Source organism: Mobula hypostoma, chromosome 9 (genome assembly GCF_963921235.1).
Source record: "Mobula hypostoma chromosome 9, sMobHyp1.1, whole genome shotgun sequence".
Classification (NCBI taxonomy): domain Eukaryota; kingdom Metazoa; phylum Chordata; class Chondrichthyes; order Myliobatiformes; family Myliobatidae; genus Mobula; species Mobula hypostoma.
Genome location: NC_086105.1, coordinates 96241218 through 96262028, shown reverse-complemented (window position 1 = coordinate 96262028; position 20811 = coordinate 96241218). Strand labels below are relative to the sequence as shown.

The 20811-nt window shown below is 39.9% G+C and overlaps 1 protein-coding gene across 1 annotated transcript in view; it reads right to left on the bottom strand.

The window, feature by feature from the left end:
• Positions 1 to 20811, bottom strand: part of usp31 (ubiquitin specific peptidase 31) — a 146876-nt gene that overhangs the window by 33380 nt on the left and 92685 nt on the right. The window contains exons 7-14 of the mRNA XM_063058731.1: positions 15688 to 15817; positions 10841 to 11021; positions 7823 to 7934; positions 6449 to 6546; positions 4166 to 4243; positions 3311 to 3440; positions 2971 to 3090; positions 2400 to 2625 (exon numbers count right to left, since the gene is read on the bottom strand). Of these exons, the coding sequence (XP_062914801.1) occupies positions 2400 to 2625; positions 2971 to 3090; positions 3311 to 3440; positions 4166 to 4243; positions 6449 to 6546; positions 7823 to 7934; positions 10841 to 11021; positions 15688 to 15817 (1075 nt within the window). The remainder of the gene's footprint in view (positions 1 to 2399; positions 2626 to 2970; positions 3091 to 3310; positions 3441 to 4165; positions 4244 to 6448; positions 6547 to 7822; positions 7935 to 10840; positions 11022 to 15687; positions 15818 to 20811) is intronic.

The window sequence follows — 20811 nt, the reverse complement described above, 5'->3', positions numbered from 1 at the left end:
GGACACTTTTAATTTGCACTGGACACTTATAACTGATTTAACTGACATGTGGCTGTTGAGTTTTACTATTTATTGTTATGTTTATTATTTAGTGTTGCGTTTGTTATGTTATGATTGCACTGCCCCTGAGGAACACTGTCTCATTCTGCCCTGCAGAGCTGATGTATGGTTAGAATGACAATAAAGTTTTTTGAATCTTGAAAACAGCTTAAAGTTAAAAAAGCACACTTTATAGAACAACTTTACAAATAGGCTCTGTACATTGAAGCCGCTATCTGTAAAGGGTCACAGTACCTGCTTTATTGTTGCTCAAGAGCAGAGTACAAGACAAAGGGTTGTTTAATGTGGGTTGCTTCAAGCAGACAAACTGTTTAGTTCAAGGAAGCTTGCAGAACCAGATGGATATCATTTAGCATATCAATAATTTGTGTTAACTGGAAATTTTATGTACTCAAAAGTTAGCTTAACAGCATTAATGTAGCCAACTAATATCAATGTCTCCAAAAATGCTTTTAGACCATGTTCAAAGAATATCTGAGGAAAAATCACATGCACATGAAGTCAACCTAGTAGCTGGAAAGAGTATAAATGTAGAGAGCAGTTAAGGCTCATTAGGAATGGAGTAAAGAACATCAAGAAGCATGAAAGGACTAGAATCCATTCCTCCAGCATTGGTTTGTGATGGACAACTTGTTTGTCTGCATCTTTGGCATGTCTTTTTAGTTTATAGGAATTATATCTGTGTTTTGGAAATCCTTTATCCTTTTATATTTGAGAAACACTTTGTGCTTTGGGAGTGGTTTGTGATTTAGAAATATTTAAGATAGAAATGCACTGAGTTTTAAATGTGTTTTAAGAGTGTTGTGTGAATACAAACATGTATCAACTGCAAATAAGTGAACAATGCTTTACCTACTTTGTTAGCAGTAAGTATCTTCACCTTAGTAGGAGAGTGGAGCCACCACTCAACTAGTGGGTATTAGCAGTTATACTTGCTGAGGAGAATAAACAAGGAATTAAGCTAGTCTTTGAAGATTGGGTAGTTCTCCCTTTAGTGAGAGTAATCATGGCTATTTATATCCAATAGGTCTTATAGTTTTCGTTTGAGGTTAGAACTTCACGGTCAGCAAATCCAATACCATCACAGCTGGTGGTAGAAGCAGACATGATAGTGGCATTTAGACATGAAGGCTATGATCACACAGAGGCAGATGGGATTAATTTCATTTATTATGGTCAGCAGACATTGTGGAACAAAGGGCCTACTCAACGTTCCATCAAAACATCATATTAAAAATTCACCCAGTTCACTCAAATTCTGTGAGAGGATACTGATTATCCTCACTCAATTTATTCTAAATATGGCACCAGAACTACAATAATCTGGTTAATTCTGAACTATCCTCTGAAACAGGGGTTCCCACCCTACAGTCCACAGACCCCTCGGTTAATGATAGGGGTTGGGAACCTCCACCCTAAAAAAATGTAGCAGCCAGTCAGTTCAGACAATTAAAATTGGAATAAATTACCATCCTATCAGCCTACTCTCAATCATCAGGAAAGTAATGGAGGGGGTCATCAACAGTGCTGAATAACTGCTTACGGATACCCATCAAGGCCACTCAGCTCCTGACCTCATCATCACCTCCTTGGTCCAACATGGTGCTAACTACCAGAGGTAAGGTGAGAGTGACAGCCCTTGACAAGGCAGCATTTGACTGAGTATGGCATCAAGGTGCACCAGCTAAAATGGAGTCAATGGGACCCTCTGCAAGTTGGAATCATACCTGACATAAAGGAAGATAGTTGTGGTGGTTGGAGGCCAATCATTTTATCCTCAGGACATCACTGCAGGAGTCCCTCAGCAAAGTGTCCTAGGACCAACCATCTTCAACTGCTTCATCAATGGCCTTCCTTCCATCATAAGGTCAGAAGTGATGATGTTTGCAGATGACTGCACAATGATCTACACCATTCTTGACTCCTCATAGTGAAGCAGTTCATACCCAAATGCAGCAGGACCTGGGCAATATCCAGCCATGGGCCGACAAATGGCAAGTAACTCACCATCCTGACTTGGAAACGTATCATCATTCCTTCTTTGTTGCTGGATCAAAATCATGGAATTCCCTCCCCAACAGCACTGTGAGTGTACCTAAACCTCAGGGACTGCAGTGGTTCAAGAAGGCAGCTCATCACCACCTTCTCAAGGGCAACTAGGGGGCAATAAATGCTGGCTTAGCTGGCGATGCCCACATCACGTAAATGAATAAATAAATACTTTGTTTGCCAGTGATGCCCATCTCCCAAAATGAACATTCAAACCAGGCTCTAGCTAGAATGAGCCACAGAGATTCTGGTGGAACCAGCAACGAGCCACAGGTAGTCAACAGCCTTACCAGTGTAATGGCCTCCTTGCATGGTGCCATGGTGATTGCACACTGCATACAGATCATAGAGGTAGTCTTCGGGATCCCTGCCAAGTCCATAGGGCCTTCTCCATGGTGACCAGTGCGAAGGAAGACTCCAACTGCTCTGACTGCGTTTTACTACATGTGGTGTCATGTCCAGGCCTGTGAGGGGGAACTTCACCAGGTTCTGCAGCTTGGTCCTTTTATCCCCCTCCTATCAGGTGGGAGACAAAGTTAAAGATAGTTTAAAAACAAGATTCATTAAATACCTGCTCAATGCATTATAGTGGGAACAGGGTCAACTGCTATATAGGGTCAAAATTGAGTAGTGTATCAGTGGCTGTTGCATACAAAGCCAAGTGCCAGATTTATTCCAATCCTCAGCACCACAGAGAATTTCCACAAAACTCTGAGTAAACTTCAACAAAGTTAAAACCATAATCTATGCCCAAGCTGCTTCATTCCAGGAAGCACAGATGTCCCTCAACTGCTCTGGTAGCCTAGATTAAATCAGAAGCCCCATGCTTACTCCCCACACATACCCCTTTAAAGAATTCACCTGCTTAAAGCGTTTCAAATGGATGATAAGTACATCAGGAAGTGTCCACAAACTGAGCTTGATGCTGCCCTGCTGGAGCTGCTTACAATGCGGGCAGCGCCAAGCATCATCTGGTGCCAGCTATCAAAACAATTAAAAAAAGTTGATCAGAAAGCACTGCAACACTCAAGAATTTGAAGATACAAGAGGAGCTTAGAAACGCTCACAAGTATTCACCAAAACACTCCTAGAACTTCAAAGCATTCTTACACCCATGTACATTAACAGCCAAACATACAACATGCGGTCACCCAAGTGCAAGTCCTTTGTTGAAACACCCCCCCGCCCCAATCGCGTTTACCTGTTCTTCTTTGGTGTAGAGATGAAAACACTGAGATAAGGTGTAGGTCTGAGGCTGCTGATGAAGCTGCTGCTGTTGGCGAACACTTTCAGAATCTGGAACATACTCATCTTCAGCATTCCCAAATAAGCTGTGACCAAACAAGACCATTATAAAACTTGGAATCAGCACCATCAATAAAGCAAAGCATTTTTATTGTACACCATTCTGAAATCCTTTGGAATGCTCTCTTTTTCCATCCTTCAGCAATAACAACCCAATTATCTTTCAAAAGCCTGTGGAGCCTTGAAATTATATGGCATAGCCTCACTGAGAACATAACTGAATCAGGGCATTCTTCAATAATGCATAACCACCATGGGTAGAGTTGCCTTTCATTTCAGTTTTTGTATCCCTTTGTTTGCATTCTAACTTCATTAACTTAACCAATTAACTTCATCACAGCTTAATCCCATATATGAACAGAGGGTAGAAAGTAATGTAATACTTAAACTAAACATTACTCAAACTTAAAATTTTGTTCTTCTTTACCCAATTGTGATGAAAGGTCCTCAACATGAAACATTAACTATCTCCTTCCAAAGATGGTACCCAACCTGCTGAATCTGTTTTTGATTCAGATTTCTAGTATCTGCAGTTTTATTTTCAGTGCCTTTCTACTCAGGTTATTATGTAGGCACTTCATTATCATTTTGACAGCAGTCATACTGTCATAAAATCCATTCTTTACCCCCTCCCCACACCCATCGCCAATGAAATTAAACAACCCCAAAACCTGTTCTAGCCCCAAGCATTAGCGAAAGTACCCAGCCCAAGCACACAGTAGGTTGCAAGTGAGGAAAAAGAGCTGCTTACTACTCTTTAGTGTCTTTGTCCCACTCCACAATGATCTTAATATGCTGGGGTCCACCAGGTCTACAGGCCTTCCATGCTCTGAAACAGAACATCCAGTTCAAGTGACTTCAAGATGCAAACACTTCTAGGATTGAAGGCTGCCTCAGGTGGCTGTAGAAAATCTAAAAGATCAGTTAAAATTAAGTCTCTGTGCTGCCAGGGTGCTAGGGCCATTCTAATACCGGGCTCACAAATTAATTCCAAACAATTATTGGAAAATGTGCAGCTTGGGTGGTTGATGGTTGGGTTGAGTTGTTCTCAGATCTTGGAAATTTATTTGCAAATGTTTTGTCACCATACAAAGAGACATCAGTGTGCTGTTGATTGTGGTGTGTCCTCTGAATGCTTGGTATTTATACACTTATCCATCAGCTGATTGGTCATCATTATGGAAACAGTATGATATTGGGAGGAAATCTTATCGCTGATTGGTTGTGTGGTGAACTTCATGTGTTGTGGTCTGGAATTTTGCCCACATTGGCTCACAAACAGGATCAAGGCCTACATGTTTGTTTACAGATTAAACTTAATAGCACACTTTACAACAGCTCGACCATCTCCAGGTTCATAGCGACGGCCATCATGCAAAAGTTAGAAAGGAGGGTGTTGTCAATTATAACCCCTAAAATTTGGGTTTTTTACATTGATGATACTTTTTGTCATAGTAAAACACAGCAGAATTGAAAGAACTTGTAAATTAAACTTGTAAAAAAAATTAAATTAATGTTTGACAATACTAAATCCACAATGGAAACAAACTGAGAGGAAACTAGCATTTTAATACATGTTTTTGTCAGTAGAAACATGAGTGGCACTTTGGAAACTTGTGTTTATCGTAAGAGAACACTTACAGACCAGATCCTAAATTATCACAGCAACCACCCAAATGCACACTAGAAAAGCTGCATCAAAACTTTGTTTTGAAGAGCAGAGACACTGCAGCATGGCAAAACTAAAGAATAAAGAGAAGAAACATCTCTAAGGTAGTCGCACAAAATGGATACCCACAGAACTTCATACGAAAATACCTACAAAGTCGACAATGCACCAAGAAGCAACCAATCAGGTAGTCCTTCCAAACATCCGAAATATTTCAGAAATGACAGGCCGACTGTTCCAAGAACAGAATTTTGATTGCACATAAGCCAACAGCAACATTGAGAGTACTTTGCAGACCAAAAGAACAAACCATGCTATTGTACAAGACCAATGTGGTCTACAAAATCCAATGCGGGGACTGCAGCAAATATTACGTTGGCCAAACTGAGAGAAAACTATCCACAAGGATCCATGAACAACAACCGGCTATGAAGCAGCATGAGCAGCTCTACCCATGAAGATCAAGAGGGGCAAAAATCAGACTGCACATCAGTGCAAGTCATGGCACAAGCAAACAGCATACAAGAGAATCCCTAGAAACATGGCTTTCCACAAACAATTCTGTAAACAAACATGTAGACCTCGATCCTATTTGAGCAAATGCAAGCAAAATTCACAACACATGAAGTTCAGCACTCAAACAGCAACAAGATTTCCTACCCACATCACAAATGAGTTTCCGAAATTATGACAAATCAGCTGATTGATAAAGATATAAAGGCTACAAATTCAGAGGACACCAAAATTAACAGTGCACTGATGTCTCCTCGTATGGTGATGAATTACCATGGTCGGAGAACAAGTCATCGCAACTAATTCCTGTTTCTGCAAAGGAGAAAAGATTATATTTTCAGAATAGGAAATCAAAGTCACTAGAGATATCTTAGCTTGCATGGATATAGCACATCTTAAACACTTGTAAAATCTCCTGGCTCTCAAGACCTCTGACAGTACTGATGTTCAAGCAGAATCAGCCACATGAGTAGCCCAAACACTAAGTCAGTCAATACTGGCTAAATTTGAAGGGCATGGACGAGCATGTGATAATATACAAAAATGTCTTCTTATACAGTACGATGTGGCAGCGCAAGGTTTTTCCCTATTTACATTGTATAATTTAAAAAGGTCAGATTGAAAAGCCAAGACGTTTGCTAACATGGTAAAAAGTAGTCAATCCCATTCCAATTACAGGCTGCATCATGAACATTTAACTACACACTTAATGATACCCATTCTTTGTAATTCCTTTCCACAGAGGTGAATATTACCACAAGCAATCATTTCCAGAGCAAAGCTCTATATGCTCTGATACCAGAGTCACGTGCAGCATCTAACGTAACAACGGAAGGTTCAGCGAGGAATTACCTTTCTGCTGCTAACTGACATAAGGGATGATCTTCCTGGGGAGAAAGGTAACACTTTCCCACACCACCTCCGAGCACTCGTAGGCTAAAGGGAGCAACCTGGAATAGGGTTGAACAGAACATAAAAACATGAACAGCTCCAACCGACACCACTTTCAACACGTCAGTAAGGAGTCAGTAAAACATCAGTCACCACATCAACACCAAAGGATTATGCCACTTTAAATTTCCCCTTCCTTTTTGTTTTGGTCACTGCAATTTTCTGGTCCTTTATTTGCAATCCTTAATACTCCCACATTTTTCTCAAACTGAAGCTAAAAAGCTTTTTGAACTCATGTATACAGAATCCATGCAACACATCTGTTGATGAACACTCAATACAGTTCTCTCCATTGCCCATTGTCTCTGTCCGAAGAACTTCCTGACAGCCTTATATTTGATACTCACCAGCTTGAGCTTTTGCCTCCTTAAACTACTTGCAACAAGTCAGTATGAAATATTATTTACATTCACTATATATTTACTGTCATATAAAACTGTGCACTCTGCTCATTTATACTCTTAGAAGGCTGAAAGTCTTGGATTTTTCAGCCTTTCCTCAATTGTCTTCTGTTGCTTATCTGCTTCAAGTCTCCGAGGTTTAGGTTGATACTATGAGGAAGAGGGAGGAACTTTACTTAAATCAGCTGGACTTAAACACAATAGTTAGCATTGCTCCTTCCTAATTTCCTATTTAATAATTATTGATAGGATATCAACTATATTCGTTTTACCTCTAAAAGAGGAAGAGCTGCTGAAGAACATTTTCCATGGGTCAATACAGATGATAAGCACACAGCAAAATATAATTTTCAAAACTGCATTTCTCTGCCAATTACCTTCACTTGTGCTTACATAGAAAATTGGTGGAATACATTACTAAGTATTATGTGCTCTCATGCACCGGCACACATCAATCACTTCTATTGGTAGTAGATTGTAAACAAGCATGCAATACCCAATGGGGTGTTTCAGACTGGGATTCACAAGGAGTCCCAGAGCTCATTAACTTTCTGTCAAACACAGCACAGTTTTACACCTGCACTGTATATTTCTGCTTGTTTAATAGCACACATTTCTTTGGTTGTGTAGTTGCAGAGATAATTTCTGCTATGTTTATGCCACCTAAGTTTTTGGGTAATTGCTAGGAAAGTAAGCATAGTATTGGCAAGGAATTTTATGAGGAGGAAAACTTGATTGGAAGTTGGGACTGTTTCATCTTTTACTCTCCTCATCTAACTAAAGCAAAAAACAGATTAGTTAAGCAAAATCAATGTGAGATTGCATTCCTTTAAGCAGCGACTCACTATCACAGACAGCCAGCAGATGCTCTCACCTCAGTGAACATCCCCGGCCTAAAGAGATGGCGCATCTTTTCCAAAATGGCTTTCTGCAGTCCTTCCCATGTTATTTTATGATCCAGGTAGAGTACAAAGGGGTGACCAAACCTGGAGAACAGATGTCAATTTTAATTAAAAAGAAAAAAATTAAAAAGGAATTCAGATATTTAATTATGAAGTGTCAATGATTGAGTGAGTTTATAGTATGACATTTTAACTCTCAATTTTTATTCTTCAAGTTCCAAACCCATTTTCCATATTCAAGCTCCAAGACCTGGGCCTCTGTAACAGTCCCCTTTGCAAATGGATACTCAACTTCCAATTAGTTAGGACAGATAACACCGCTTGCTGATGGTCACCAAGCATGAACCCACAGGTTGCGTGCTTATCCCCTCGCTCTTACTTTCTGTACACGCGACTATGTGGCTAAGCACAGCTCCAATGCCATCTTCAAATTCACCAATGACACACTGTTAATGGACAAATTACAAATGGCTAAGAATCAGCTTACCAAAGTGGGATGAGGTCACCTGGTCGAGTAGTGTCACAGAAACAACCCCTCTCCCAACTGCAGCAAAACTAACGAGCTGATTACTGACTTCTGCAAGGGGAGAGAGAGTGAACATGCAACAGCCATCTGGCTTATCGAGGTTGCCCTGCCATTCGATGAGATCATGGCTGATCTGACCATGGACTCATCTCCACCTACCTGCCCTTTCCCCATAACCCTCAATTCCCCTACTATGCAAAAATCTAATAAGCTACACGAGCAGAGGACTATGCCCACAGCATCACAGGCATGGTCTCAAGAAGTCAACATCCAAAGGCCCCCATCAAGTCATGCCATCTTCTCGCAGCTACCTCTAGATAGGAGGTACAAAGCCTAAAGTCCTACACCATCAGGTTCAAGGATAGTTATTTTCCTTCAACATTCAAACCAACTGGCAAAACCGAATTACAGTACAATTTAGCAACACTATGATTATTTTGAACATTTTGCACTAAAATGGACTGCTTTTATTGTCCTAATCATGTTTTCTTGTAAAAATGGTGTATTATTTATGCTTAATGTGCTTTCCTTCTGAATACTGCTTTTATGTCATGTACCTATGATGCTACTGCAATTAGCATTTCATCACACCTGAGCATAAACGTACTTGCACAAACGATAATAAACTCTACTTTGACTTATAATGTACTCAGTATTTAACTGGTCAATTGGATTAAATAATGCAGTCAAGAGATTGATTTAATTGACCATTCCAACAGAACTATAGAATAAGAATTCCAAATTCAAATGCAAGCTTATGTTCATGAAAAATGGATGCAGACATGCCACAGAAAAGTTGGCATTAACTCATACTGCTCAGCCCATTGAAGGCAATAAGGTTCTCTAAACTTTTGCATTAGTTAATAACTGTAAAACTAACAAACAATTCAACATACTAACGAAAGGCCAGCTAAGAGATCTGAAAGGTTTAAACATAGTCATACATTAGCTACATTCAAATAAAATCCTTTTATTGATTGATTTACTTATTTATTTTATTTATTATTTTTTTCTCTCTCTCTGCTAGATTATGTATTGCACTGAACTGCTGCTGCTAAGTTAACAAATTTCACATCACATGCCAGTGATAATAAACCTGATTCTGATGGCAATGGTCCGCTCTATCAAGTAAAGCAATCATTAATTATGGCACACTTATCGTTAATTCCAAACCAAACCAACTGTTGGGTGGTAGAAGTAACATCTATCTGATAGAATATGACCCTCCAGCAATTTCATTTTAGCCAGATCATGGGGCAATTTAACATAACAGAAAGATCACTGTACATCCCAATCCCCCAACAAATTCTCACTAATAGATTGAGAATCAAGAGATAAATTAGCCATTCATGAAGATTAAAATTTTATAGTTCCAAAGACATTACTGTGCATGAAAGATCAGTGAACCTTCACAATCCAGAACATTTGTCTACATATTAGACAAATATGAACAACCATTGAACTTTTGAAAAGGATTTGACAACAATGCAAAAGATTACAGGAAAGCCTTTAGATACATGAACCAAAGTACACATTTTCAAAGTAACCCAAACACTTGGTATCTAAATTAAAGCTGCCTTCAGAAAGGCTATTTGATGTATTGAGACTGGAGTTTTGAAGAATATGAATTGACTTAATGAAACAAATATTCTAAGATTTGACAGGATAAATGCTGTGAAGGAATTTAATCTTGAGGAAGAATCTAGAAATACAAAGCTTAATTTGGAATAAGGAATCAGGTGGCACGGTAGCATAGCTGTTAGTTCAACACTTTACAGTGCCAGCAATTGGGATTCAATTCCCACTGCTGTCTGCAAGGAGTTAGTACATTCTCCTCTCGACTATGTGGGCTTCCTCCCACATTCCAAAGACATATGGGTTAGGGTTAATAAGTTTTGGATATACTATGTTGGCGTCAGTAATCAAGTTTTACTGAAATCAAAGAAGGGGGTGGTTACGTGAAAGAGCAGACTAGTCATGATATTCTATGGCAGGGCAGACTGGAGAAGCTATCGTCTACTTTAGCTCACAAGTTCTACTTCCATCACCTTTTGGTATGCATGGAACAAATGTGGAAAACTATTCTCCTCCCCTCTAAGAGGAGGAAAACGCGGATCTAATACAACATGAATAGGATGAGGCTCATCCAGTTGAAACTGAGGCATTTAAAGTGCTTCTTAAAAACCATCTCAATTTGTGTGCGATGACAGAATGATCTTGCACTTTAAACAAGTGATTCTGATCTTCCAACTGCTCACGACAGCAGTCCCCACCGTTCCCTACAACCAAAATGACACTTGGCATCATTAGTGTAATGTAGAAAAGAGGAGACGCTCAGAAAACAGCAAGAGTTAACTAGCCAGTCTGTAAAACAACCAAAGACATGAGACAAAGAAATAAAATTCAGATGGCAAGTCCCCTTCTCAAAAATAAACCCTGGAGCTTTTATACCTGAAATAATTACCTTTTACCCTGTTGTCCAGTACAGCATAGATTGCATACCAGCAGTAGTGATTTCTCAGCCCCTAAACCCTTACTGTACACGTGTTCCAGTTTGATCTGTTTCATTCCTCCTGGAGGGTACATTGTGGACCTGTGACCAGTGCTGAACTGCAGATTGTTCTGATTTATGTTAGTAAGCATCGCTGAAAACAAACACAGAAAGAGGATTAGAAGTGCACACACAATTTTGTGCCCCTATCTGATAACTGCTAAAGGCATAATTGGAGATGAAGCACTAAGTCAAGAAAAGAGGACAGAAGCAAACTGTTCTAGCTAAGGCCCTCTTTTCTTGCCACACTCCCAATCATAACACTCCCAAACCTGCTGGGATGGGAAATGCTGTGGTGTGATACCTTTATTAAGGTCACATTAAAGGATATCAGAGAAGTTTAGAACAGATTTGGGCAACACAGGGGTGCACTGGACAAGCACTGCTGCCTTCAGAGCTCCAGTAACCCATTTTTGATACTGACATCAGGTGCTGCCCATACAGAAGTTGCACACTCTCCCCATGACCAATTTGGTTTCCTTGCACCACCCCCAGCTCCAGTTCTCTCCCACATCCCAAAGATGTACGAGTTAATTCAATACTGTAAATTAGCCCTGGCGTATACAAGACAATCAGAAGGGACACAATGGGATGGGGATGCAAGGGAAAAGTGCACATTAGTACTTGACATCTAATTGAAATGCACTGAGCCAAAGGGTCTGTCTCCATGCTATGTGATTGTGGCTGTACAGTTTTACATGCCAGGTTATAAGCTGTTACACACACACACACACAGAATGCTGGAGGAACTCAGTGGGTTAGGCAGCATATACGGACAGGAATAAACAAGTCGACATTTCAGGCCGAAACCATTCATCAGGACTGGAAGGGGGTAGGGGGGAGAAAGAGTACAAGCTGGCAGGTGATAGGTGAAGCCAAGTGAGGGAGAATGTGGAATGAAGTGAAAAGCTTGAAGATGACAAATGGTAAAGGACGAGAAGGAATCTGATAGCAGACTGGACAAGCAACAAAAAAAGGAGGTGGGGCACCAGAGGGAGGTGACAGGCAGGTGAGAAGCGAAGGAGATAAGAGAGCAGCCGAATGGGAAACAGAAAAAGAGAGAAGGTAGAGGGAGAAAAAATTACCAGCAGTTAGATAATTCAATATTCATGCCATCAGGTTGGTGGCCATCCAGAGAGAATGAAGTGCTGCTCTTCCACCTGAGAGTGGCATTTTCATGACAGTGGAAGAGGCCGCGGACCGGCATGTCAGAAAGGAATGGGAAGTAGAATTAAAATGGCTGGCCACCTGGAAATCCTGCCTGTTGCGGCGGAAGGTGCTTGATGAAACAGTCCCCCAGTCTGCAGTGTAGAGAAGGCCACGCCATCACACCGGATATAGTGGATGACTCCGACATACTTGCAGGTGAAGTGTTGCCTCAACGGGAAGCAACACACATCAAAGTTGCTGGTGAACGCAGCAGGCCAGGCAGCATCTCTAGGAAGGACCTGACGAAGGGTCTCGGCCTGAAACGTTGACTGTACCTCTTCCTAGAGATGCTGCCTAGCCTGCTGCGTTCACCAGCAACTTTGATGCATGTTGCTTGAATTTCCAGCATCTGCAGAATTCCTGTTGTCCTCAACGGGAAGGATTGTTTGGGGCACAAAATGATGGCAAGGGAGGAAGTAAATAGGCAGACGTAGCACTGACCCCACTTGCAGGGATAAGTGCCAGGAGAGAGACCAGTGGGGAGAGACCAATGGAAAAGGAAGTCACATAGCAAGTGATCCCTGTCGAAAGAGGAGAGTGGGAGGGGTGATGAAGAAAGGGGGGAAGTTATGTAGTGGTAGGATCCCACTGAAGTTGGCAGAAGTTACACAGAAACGATGTGCTGAATACAGATAGCTACATTATGACAGGTGCAAATACAAGGATTTATTTTGAAAATACAACTAGCAGGGTGAATAAGCCAATGGATGTGGTTTGCTTGCATTTGATAATATTCAAAGTGAACATTATCAAAGTACATACATGTCATCAAATACAACACAGAAATTTGTATCACACTGAGGTGAGTACCACATGAAAAACTGCTATATAAGACCTACAGAGACAGGTGCATGTTTAAAAATACAAAAGTTTGTTTAAAAAATAGAAAAATAGGACTGAATGGGTTACTAGAGTGCTACAAAGAACAGTAATGGGCCTTCAGCTATTTATAATGTACATTGATGAAAGAATATGGTATAATGCAAGTACATTATTCATATAGATTTGGTGGGAAATAGTGAAGATGCAAGGAGTACACAAAGAAATAAAAGTGTATTAAAACAAGCGAAAAAGTGTGACACAAGACTGCAGATGCTATAACCTGAAGCAAAATAAAAACTGGTGGAGCAACTCAGCAGGTAAAACATTACCTGTGGAGATGTTGATAACTTGGGTTGAACCCCTGCATCAGAACAGAGTAGATTGAGAAAGTAACTGTCACAGAGGAGAGGGGCACAAGATAAAACAAGAGACCTGTAGGTGATATGTAGGCCAAGGTGAGTAATAACAGGCAGATAGGACCAGGTGGAAAAGGAGAGTGGTAAATCGAAAGACAGGCTGGAGCAGGAAAAACAGTCAAGGAACTGACTGTTTCCATCTCTCTCGTTCTGATCCACCCCAGGTCATCCCATTTGTTCCTTATCCAATACCCCCATCTATCCAGCCACCTACACTACCTATAAAAAATATTTCGCCCCCCCCCCCCAAGAATTTATGTTTTATTGTTTTACAACATTGAATCACAGTGGATTTAATTTGGCTTTTGTTGACGCTAATCAACAGAAAAAGGCTATTGTCAAAGTGAAAACAAATCTCTGCAAAGTGATCTAAATGAATTACAAATATAAAACACAATAACTGATTGCACAAGAATTCACCCCCTTTAATATGACACACCAAATCATCATTGACCGTTTTAGAAGTTACATAGTTAAATGGAGATCACTTGTGTGCAGTAAAGGTGTTTCAATTGACTGTCATAAAAATACACCTGTATCTGGAAGGTCCAACTGCTGGTGAGTCAGTATACTGGCAAAAACTAAACCATGAAAACAAAAGAACACTCCAAGCAACTCCACAAAAAGGTTATTGAAAAGCGCAAGTCAGGAGATGGATACAAGGAAATTTCCAAGTCGCTGAATATTCCTTGGAGTACAGTTAAGTCAATCATCAAGAAATGGAAAGAATATGGCACAGCTGTAAATCTGCGTACAGCAGGTTATCCTCAAAAACTGAGTGACAGTGCAAGAATGGGACTAGTGAGGGAGGCCACCAAGAGACCTATGGCAACTCTGGAGGAGTTACAAGCTTCAGTGGCTGAGATGGGAGAGACTGTGCATACAACAACTGTTGCCCAGGTGCTTCAACAGTCTCAACTTTACAGGAGAATGACAAAGAGAAAGCCACTGTTGAAAAAACTCTCAGGAAATCTCACCTAGAGTTTGCCAGAAGGCATGTGGAAGACTCTGAAGTTAGCTGAAAGGTGGTTCAATTGTCTGATGAAACCCAAATTAAGCTTTTAGGCCATCAGACTAAACACTATGTTTGGCACAAGTCAAACAGTGCACATCAAAAACACACCATCCCTACCATGAAGCATGATGGTGGCTGCATCATGCTGTGGGCATGCTTCATTGCAGCAGGCCCTGGAAGGCCTGTGAAGGTAGAGGGTAAAGTGAATGCAGCAAAATCCTGGAGGAAAGCCTGATTCAGTCTGCAAGAGAATAGTGACTTGAGAGGAGATTTGTTTTCTAGCAAGACAATGACCCCAAGCTTAAAGCCAAAACTACACAGGAATGGCTTAAAAACAAAATTAATGTCCTGGCGTTGCCAAGTCAGCGTCCAGACCTCAATCCAAGTGAGGATTTGTAGCTGGACTTGAAAAGGGCTGTTCACTCATGGTCCCCATGCAATCTGACAGAGCTTGAGCAGTTTTGTAAAGAAGAATGGGGAAATTTTGCAGTGTCCTGACATGCAAAGCTGATAAACACCTATCCACACAGACTCAAGGCTGTAATTGCTGCTAAAGGTGCACTTACTAAACTGACTTGAGTAATTATGCAATTATTTTGAGTTTAATAATTGTAATAAATTTATAGACAAACACATAGAAATTTGCTTTCACTTTGACACAAAAGTCTTTTCTGTTGATCAGTGTCCCCAAGAAAGCCAAATTAAATCCACTGTAATTCAATGTTGTAAAACAATAAAACATGAAAACTTCCAAGGGGGGTGAATACACTTCAGGCACTGTATCACCCATTTTCATTTTCCATTCTGCTCCCAAAAGCACCTACACATCATCCACTCACAACACACCAGGTCTCTTTCCCCATCTCCCCCTTAAATGGTTCACATTATCACATTTATCAGAAGGCCTGTGGGTGCTGATTCTATATTCTGTATGCAATATACAGATAATATAAAATCAAAAAGCAACATCCTGCAGATGCTGGAATTCTAAAATAAAAAGAAATACTGGAAGCTCATAGCAGGTCGGGCAGCATATATGGACAGAGAAACAAGTTAGTATTTCAGATCAATGCCTTTATCTGAAATATTTAAAAAAAACTACTGACATGTTAACTCTTTTCTCTCTCCATTGATGATGCTTAAAGTACCTTCAGCATTTTGTTTTTATTGTAGACATACATGTTTCATGAGCAAAATAAATATTTTGATGACATGTTCAAAACGACTCCACTATTGAACACTTCAATTTTCAAAACTATTCAAGGGTGTTATTAGCTTCATCTCTTACACAAACATACCTTTTTGGCCAATGTAGACATCAGGTGTCTCGAAAGCATAAATGCTATCATTTTCATGAACAGTGTCTAAAGGATCAGTATCACTGAATGTACGATGGAATCCATCAAAATAAATTTCTGTTAGAACAATCTAAGAAGAAAAAAAAATAGTAAGTGATGAAGCCATAACATTTGACTCAAAATAAGTTTCAACCCATTTAAGTTACTTCCACAGTGACTGCAATGCATCTTAGTGACAGAAGCAAACTTAAAACAATAAGCCCCGGAGTTTCTCCAACTCAAATGGCGCAGGATGCCAAGATTCAACGAATGTCACATTGTACAATAGGTCACCTTTAAAAGAGAACGAGGTTACAGCAGGCCAAATGAACTCAAGATTCCTAATATGTTATACACATCAGCTTTGAGACATAATGGAACTGAAACCGAGAAGCCATTAGTTTTGTCCCCCAAGGATTTGATACTGATGTTAGAGTTTCGAACATGAAGTGTTTTATACAGTAAAGAGACAGGCTCTTCGGCCCAACAACTTCACACCAACCATCCATTTCTTTTAATTCTACATTAATCCCTTTTCTTTTTACTCACAGCATATACTCAATTCCCCACAGATTCTACCATTTGCCTGCAGCACTAGTGGCCAACACGTACATCTTTGGGACAAGAAGAAAACTAAGCACTTGGAGGAAGCCCAAACAGTCATAGGGAGAACATGCAAGTATGCAGGGACAGGATGGAACCTGGGTCACTGGTGCTACTTTCACACACTTGTGTGATGAAGTCAATGCACAGTTGATTTCTAGATACTAACATAAGCAGCCAGAATAACTTCTCTTTTCTGATATGGTAGACTTTCCTAAATTTCCAACATTTGTGCATTTCATCTTCCCCTCATCCCACTATTTGATTTACATGGGATTTTGAACATGATGCCTTGGTTCTCTTGGTTACACAGGTTCTGCTTGAGTTTTTGCGTGCTTACCTCCCTGCAGTTCAACATGTTTGTCCTATTGTACATGACGTTGTACCTCATCATATCCCCTAATTACTGCAAAGCTTTTTGGGCAAAGCAAGTACACTGGTTAAATTCAGAGGCCCATTTTTCTACTGCAAGTCCTTATGGTAGGTCACTTACAGTGCAAGTGACAACATTTGTAACATTTTTCCAAAATCTCTTCCTGAATTTAAGCTGTAGCATTCCCTTCCAGAAAGCAAGTGCAGGCAAACTGTACACTCCTTTAAAAATAAAATTCAAACTAAGTCTCTGGAAAGAATTGAGGCCACCAAGCAAAGAGGAACAAGTTCAGGGGCTGTTTACAGATTGGGCATTGGGAAGATATTAAATGTCATTATTCAAAATTACCAATCAAGGATTAGCAGTACCAAGACAAATCCTGATTGACAAGCACAGTAATGATAAGCAGGAAATAATACAAGTATGAAAGATTCTAGAATGCTCAAATATTGATTTCACAACAAGCTAGGAGTGCAGTAAAGTTACTAGGTGTGCAAAATCTTGACCCAAGGTATAATTTATGGAGAACCTTACATGCAAAACTGACAAGCACGAGGACTGTTTCAGCCAGCTCAAGGAGAAGCAGCCAGGAAATAAAGTCTTTCTACTTGGGTTTCATTAACCAATACCACCAACTTAAAAACTAGATCACCTTTTTAAAAAGGTACATGAAATGAACGAGTTATAACACTGACTACACAAGACGAATGAATAATCTTTAATCCTTTATTATGATGGGACTTTGAAAATTCCTTCTCCTTTGTCAGTTACTTCCAGTTAAAGGAAATAATGACCCAATTGGCCTGAGGAGGATGGTACAATAAGGAGAAAAGAGAATTCTAATAAGGTATTTGAGAAAGGGGAAAGCTTTGGCAGATTCTTATGGATTAGCTGAGGTGCCAGGTGTTGTAATAAAGCAAATGATGGATCAGTTAGGGAGATCCTACCCCAATACAATAAAAAAAATGAAATAAAGGACAACTTTATTTCCTTATTCTTCTCTCCCTGCACATAAAATTAGAAGTGTTGCAGGCTGTATTTAGAGTACTTAGCTATTGGCAAATCCCTTCTACTTTGTCAGCTAGAAATTCAGTAGCTAAGTATAGCATTTTCTGCCCTCTAGTGATAAAGATAAGCAATGCCAAAACACAACTTCTGTGGACTTTACCTGATTGCCTCAAAATTTTCAGTGTCTGCTGAAATATCTTAGTAATAGTTTCTACAGGAGATCTTAAAATCTTATCCATTTTTTTCTTAAATCAGCATCCTGGTAAAACCAAAAGAACTAGAAAAGTAGAAACTAAACAAAGACTGGGGATGTGGGAGCAGGATTCAGAGTTCATGTAAGGAAAATGTTATTAAAGGGAAAATTCAAGAGTTTAAAGCAAAGCAGGTATCTATAGACAATAATAATCAGATTAAGGAAATGATAAATATTTAAAAGCAATAGTGCAAAACTAACATGATTTCCAGAATGGAATCAAGAGGTAGTCAATAGTTGTTTTCGCAATTGGTAGCTGGTGACTAGTGGTGGGACATTTGCAGTTTGACATATACGTTATTAATGGAGATTCAAGTACAAGTACAATTAGCAAGTTCACAGCATACAGAAAACTTGGTGTTTATGGTTATAAGGAGGGTAGTCTTCAGTTAATGCACTGATTATAGGGGCAGAGAAATAAGAGAAGAAATATAATTGTTAAAGTGACACAATTGGAATGACTAATAATGCTAGGATATACACAACTGGTAGGACACTACGCTACAACAATTCATCACTGAGTCCCATGTTTCTATTTTGGCTGTAGAATGTTTTGAAAGTGTTCTGTTTTCCTACCAAAGTGAGTAACCTTGAATTTTTCCAAATTATATTTTATCACCTTGCTCACTCAACTTGTTTACATTTTCGGTGGCTCATCCTCGTCACAGCCCGTGATCCCAATCTTTATACTTAAGATTGCTGTTGATACATTACACTGTCTTTTCAACAGAGTACTGACATTAATAACTGTGCCAACATGATACTGACCAATGTTTTCCTCCCATTTTATTTCCTATAGATAATCCATTTCCCCAACCTAAAGGGCCTTTAATTCATGTAACACGCTTTCGTGTAGTGACCATTTTAAAGCTTTTGAAAATCCATTTTCCCTGTATCTACCCTGCTAGTTCAACTGTCAAAAACAAATGGAAATAAGAAGTTGCAGATGCTGGAAAACTCAAGAGTGGAAAAATCAAGACAGGCTGCAGTCATGGAAAGAAAAATGAGTTTTTTCCTACATATTTTGCTTCACTTGCTCAGTCTTTTTAGGGTTTTTGAAACCTTTATTGTACATTATTTTTTTTATTTCATTAGATTGTTGATTCCTTTTACTGACATGATTTTCTAAAGGTCCTATTACCATGTGCTTAATAGAACACGAATAGCATTGAAAAGTCTTCAAGCTGAAACATTGACTCGTTTCTCTTCACACAGGTGCAATCTGACCAGCTAATATGCAAACTGATGCCATTTGATTGGCTGATTATAGATATTTGCATTAACGAGTAGGTGTACATGTATACCTAAAGCATCCACTGAGAGTACATTTAAGGATTTGGCTTCTTTGCTAGAGAATTCCACAGACTCATCCATTTATGGAGACTCCATCCAAACTGGGAAAAACAACACAAGAGTCTCTAGCCATCTCTAGGTCTAGATGATCAGATTTAGATTAGATAGATTAGCTTTATTTGTCACATGTACATAGAAACATACAGTGAAATGCATCATTCGCATGATGCGCTGGGAGGAGGGGCAGCCCGTAGGTGTTGCCATACTTCCAGTACCAACATAACATGCCTACTACTTACTAACCCTAACCGTTACTAACCATCTAGAAGGAAAACGGAGCACCTGAAGGAATTGCTAACAAATGTTGTCCATATTGTAGAGTCATAGAACACCACAGCACAGAAACAAGCCCTTCGACCCATTTAATCAGTACCCAACCATTTATCTGCCGAATCTCATCCATGTACCCAAATATCTCTTAATTGTTGAAATGCAACCCACATCCACCACATTCCACACACTCACAACTGAGTGAAGAATTTCCCCTCATGTTCCCCTTGAACATTTCACCTTTCACCTTTAATCCATGAGCTTCAGTTCTAGTCTCACCCCCATGTCAGTGGAAAAATTCTGCTTGTATTTATCTATACTCAGCAATGTTGTCTATCTCCATCAAATCTCCCCTCACTCTCCTACACTTGGAAGGAACTGTCTATTCAACACGTTCTATTCAACCTTGTCCTGTTCTACTCAACCTTTCTTTATAACCCAGGTCCTCAAGTCCAGGCAACATCATTGTAAATTTTCTCTACACTCTTTCAATTTTATTTGCATCTTTCCTGTAGGTTGGTAACTAAAACTGCACACAATACTTCAAACTAGGCCTCACCAATGCTTTTACAGCTGCAACATAACATCCAAATTCCTGTACTCAATACATCGATTTATGAAGGCCAAAGTGCCAAAAGCTCTCCTCATTACCCTACTTACTTCCAAGGGATTACGGATCTGTATTTCAAGAAGTCTCTGCTGTACCACAACTTCAGTACCCTACCATTCACCGTGCAAGACCTACCCTGGTTGGTTCTCTCGAAGTGCAACACCTCACACTTACCTGCATTAAATTTCATTTGCCATTATTCAACCATTTTTCCAGCTGATCCAGATCCCGCTGCAAGCTTTGATCATCTTCCTCACTACTTATTACTCCCCCAGTCTCGGAGTTATTCACAAATTTCCTGACCCAGTTTACTGTATCATTAAGATCGTTAATATAGATGACAAACAAAAACAGACCCAGTACCAATCCCTGTAACATACCACTAGTCACAGGGCTCCAGTAAGAGGCAACCATCTGCTAACTACACTCTGGCTTCTCCTGTGAAGCCAATTTACTACCTCATCTTGAATGCCAAGTGACTGAACCTCTTGACTAACCAACCCCTAAAGCGGGACCTTGTCAAAGGCCTTGCTAAAGTGCATGCAGACAACATCCATTGCCTTGCCTTCATCACTTTCCCAGTAATTTCTTCGAAAAACTTCACACAAGTTTGGT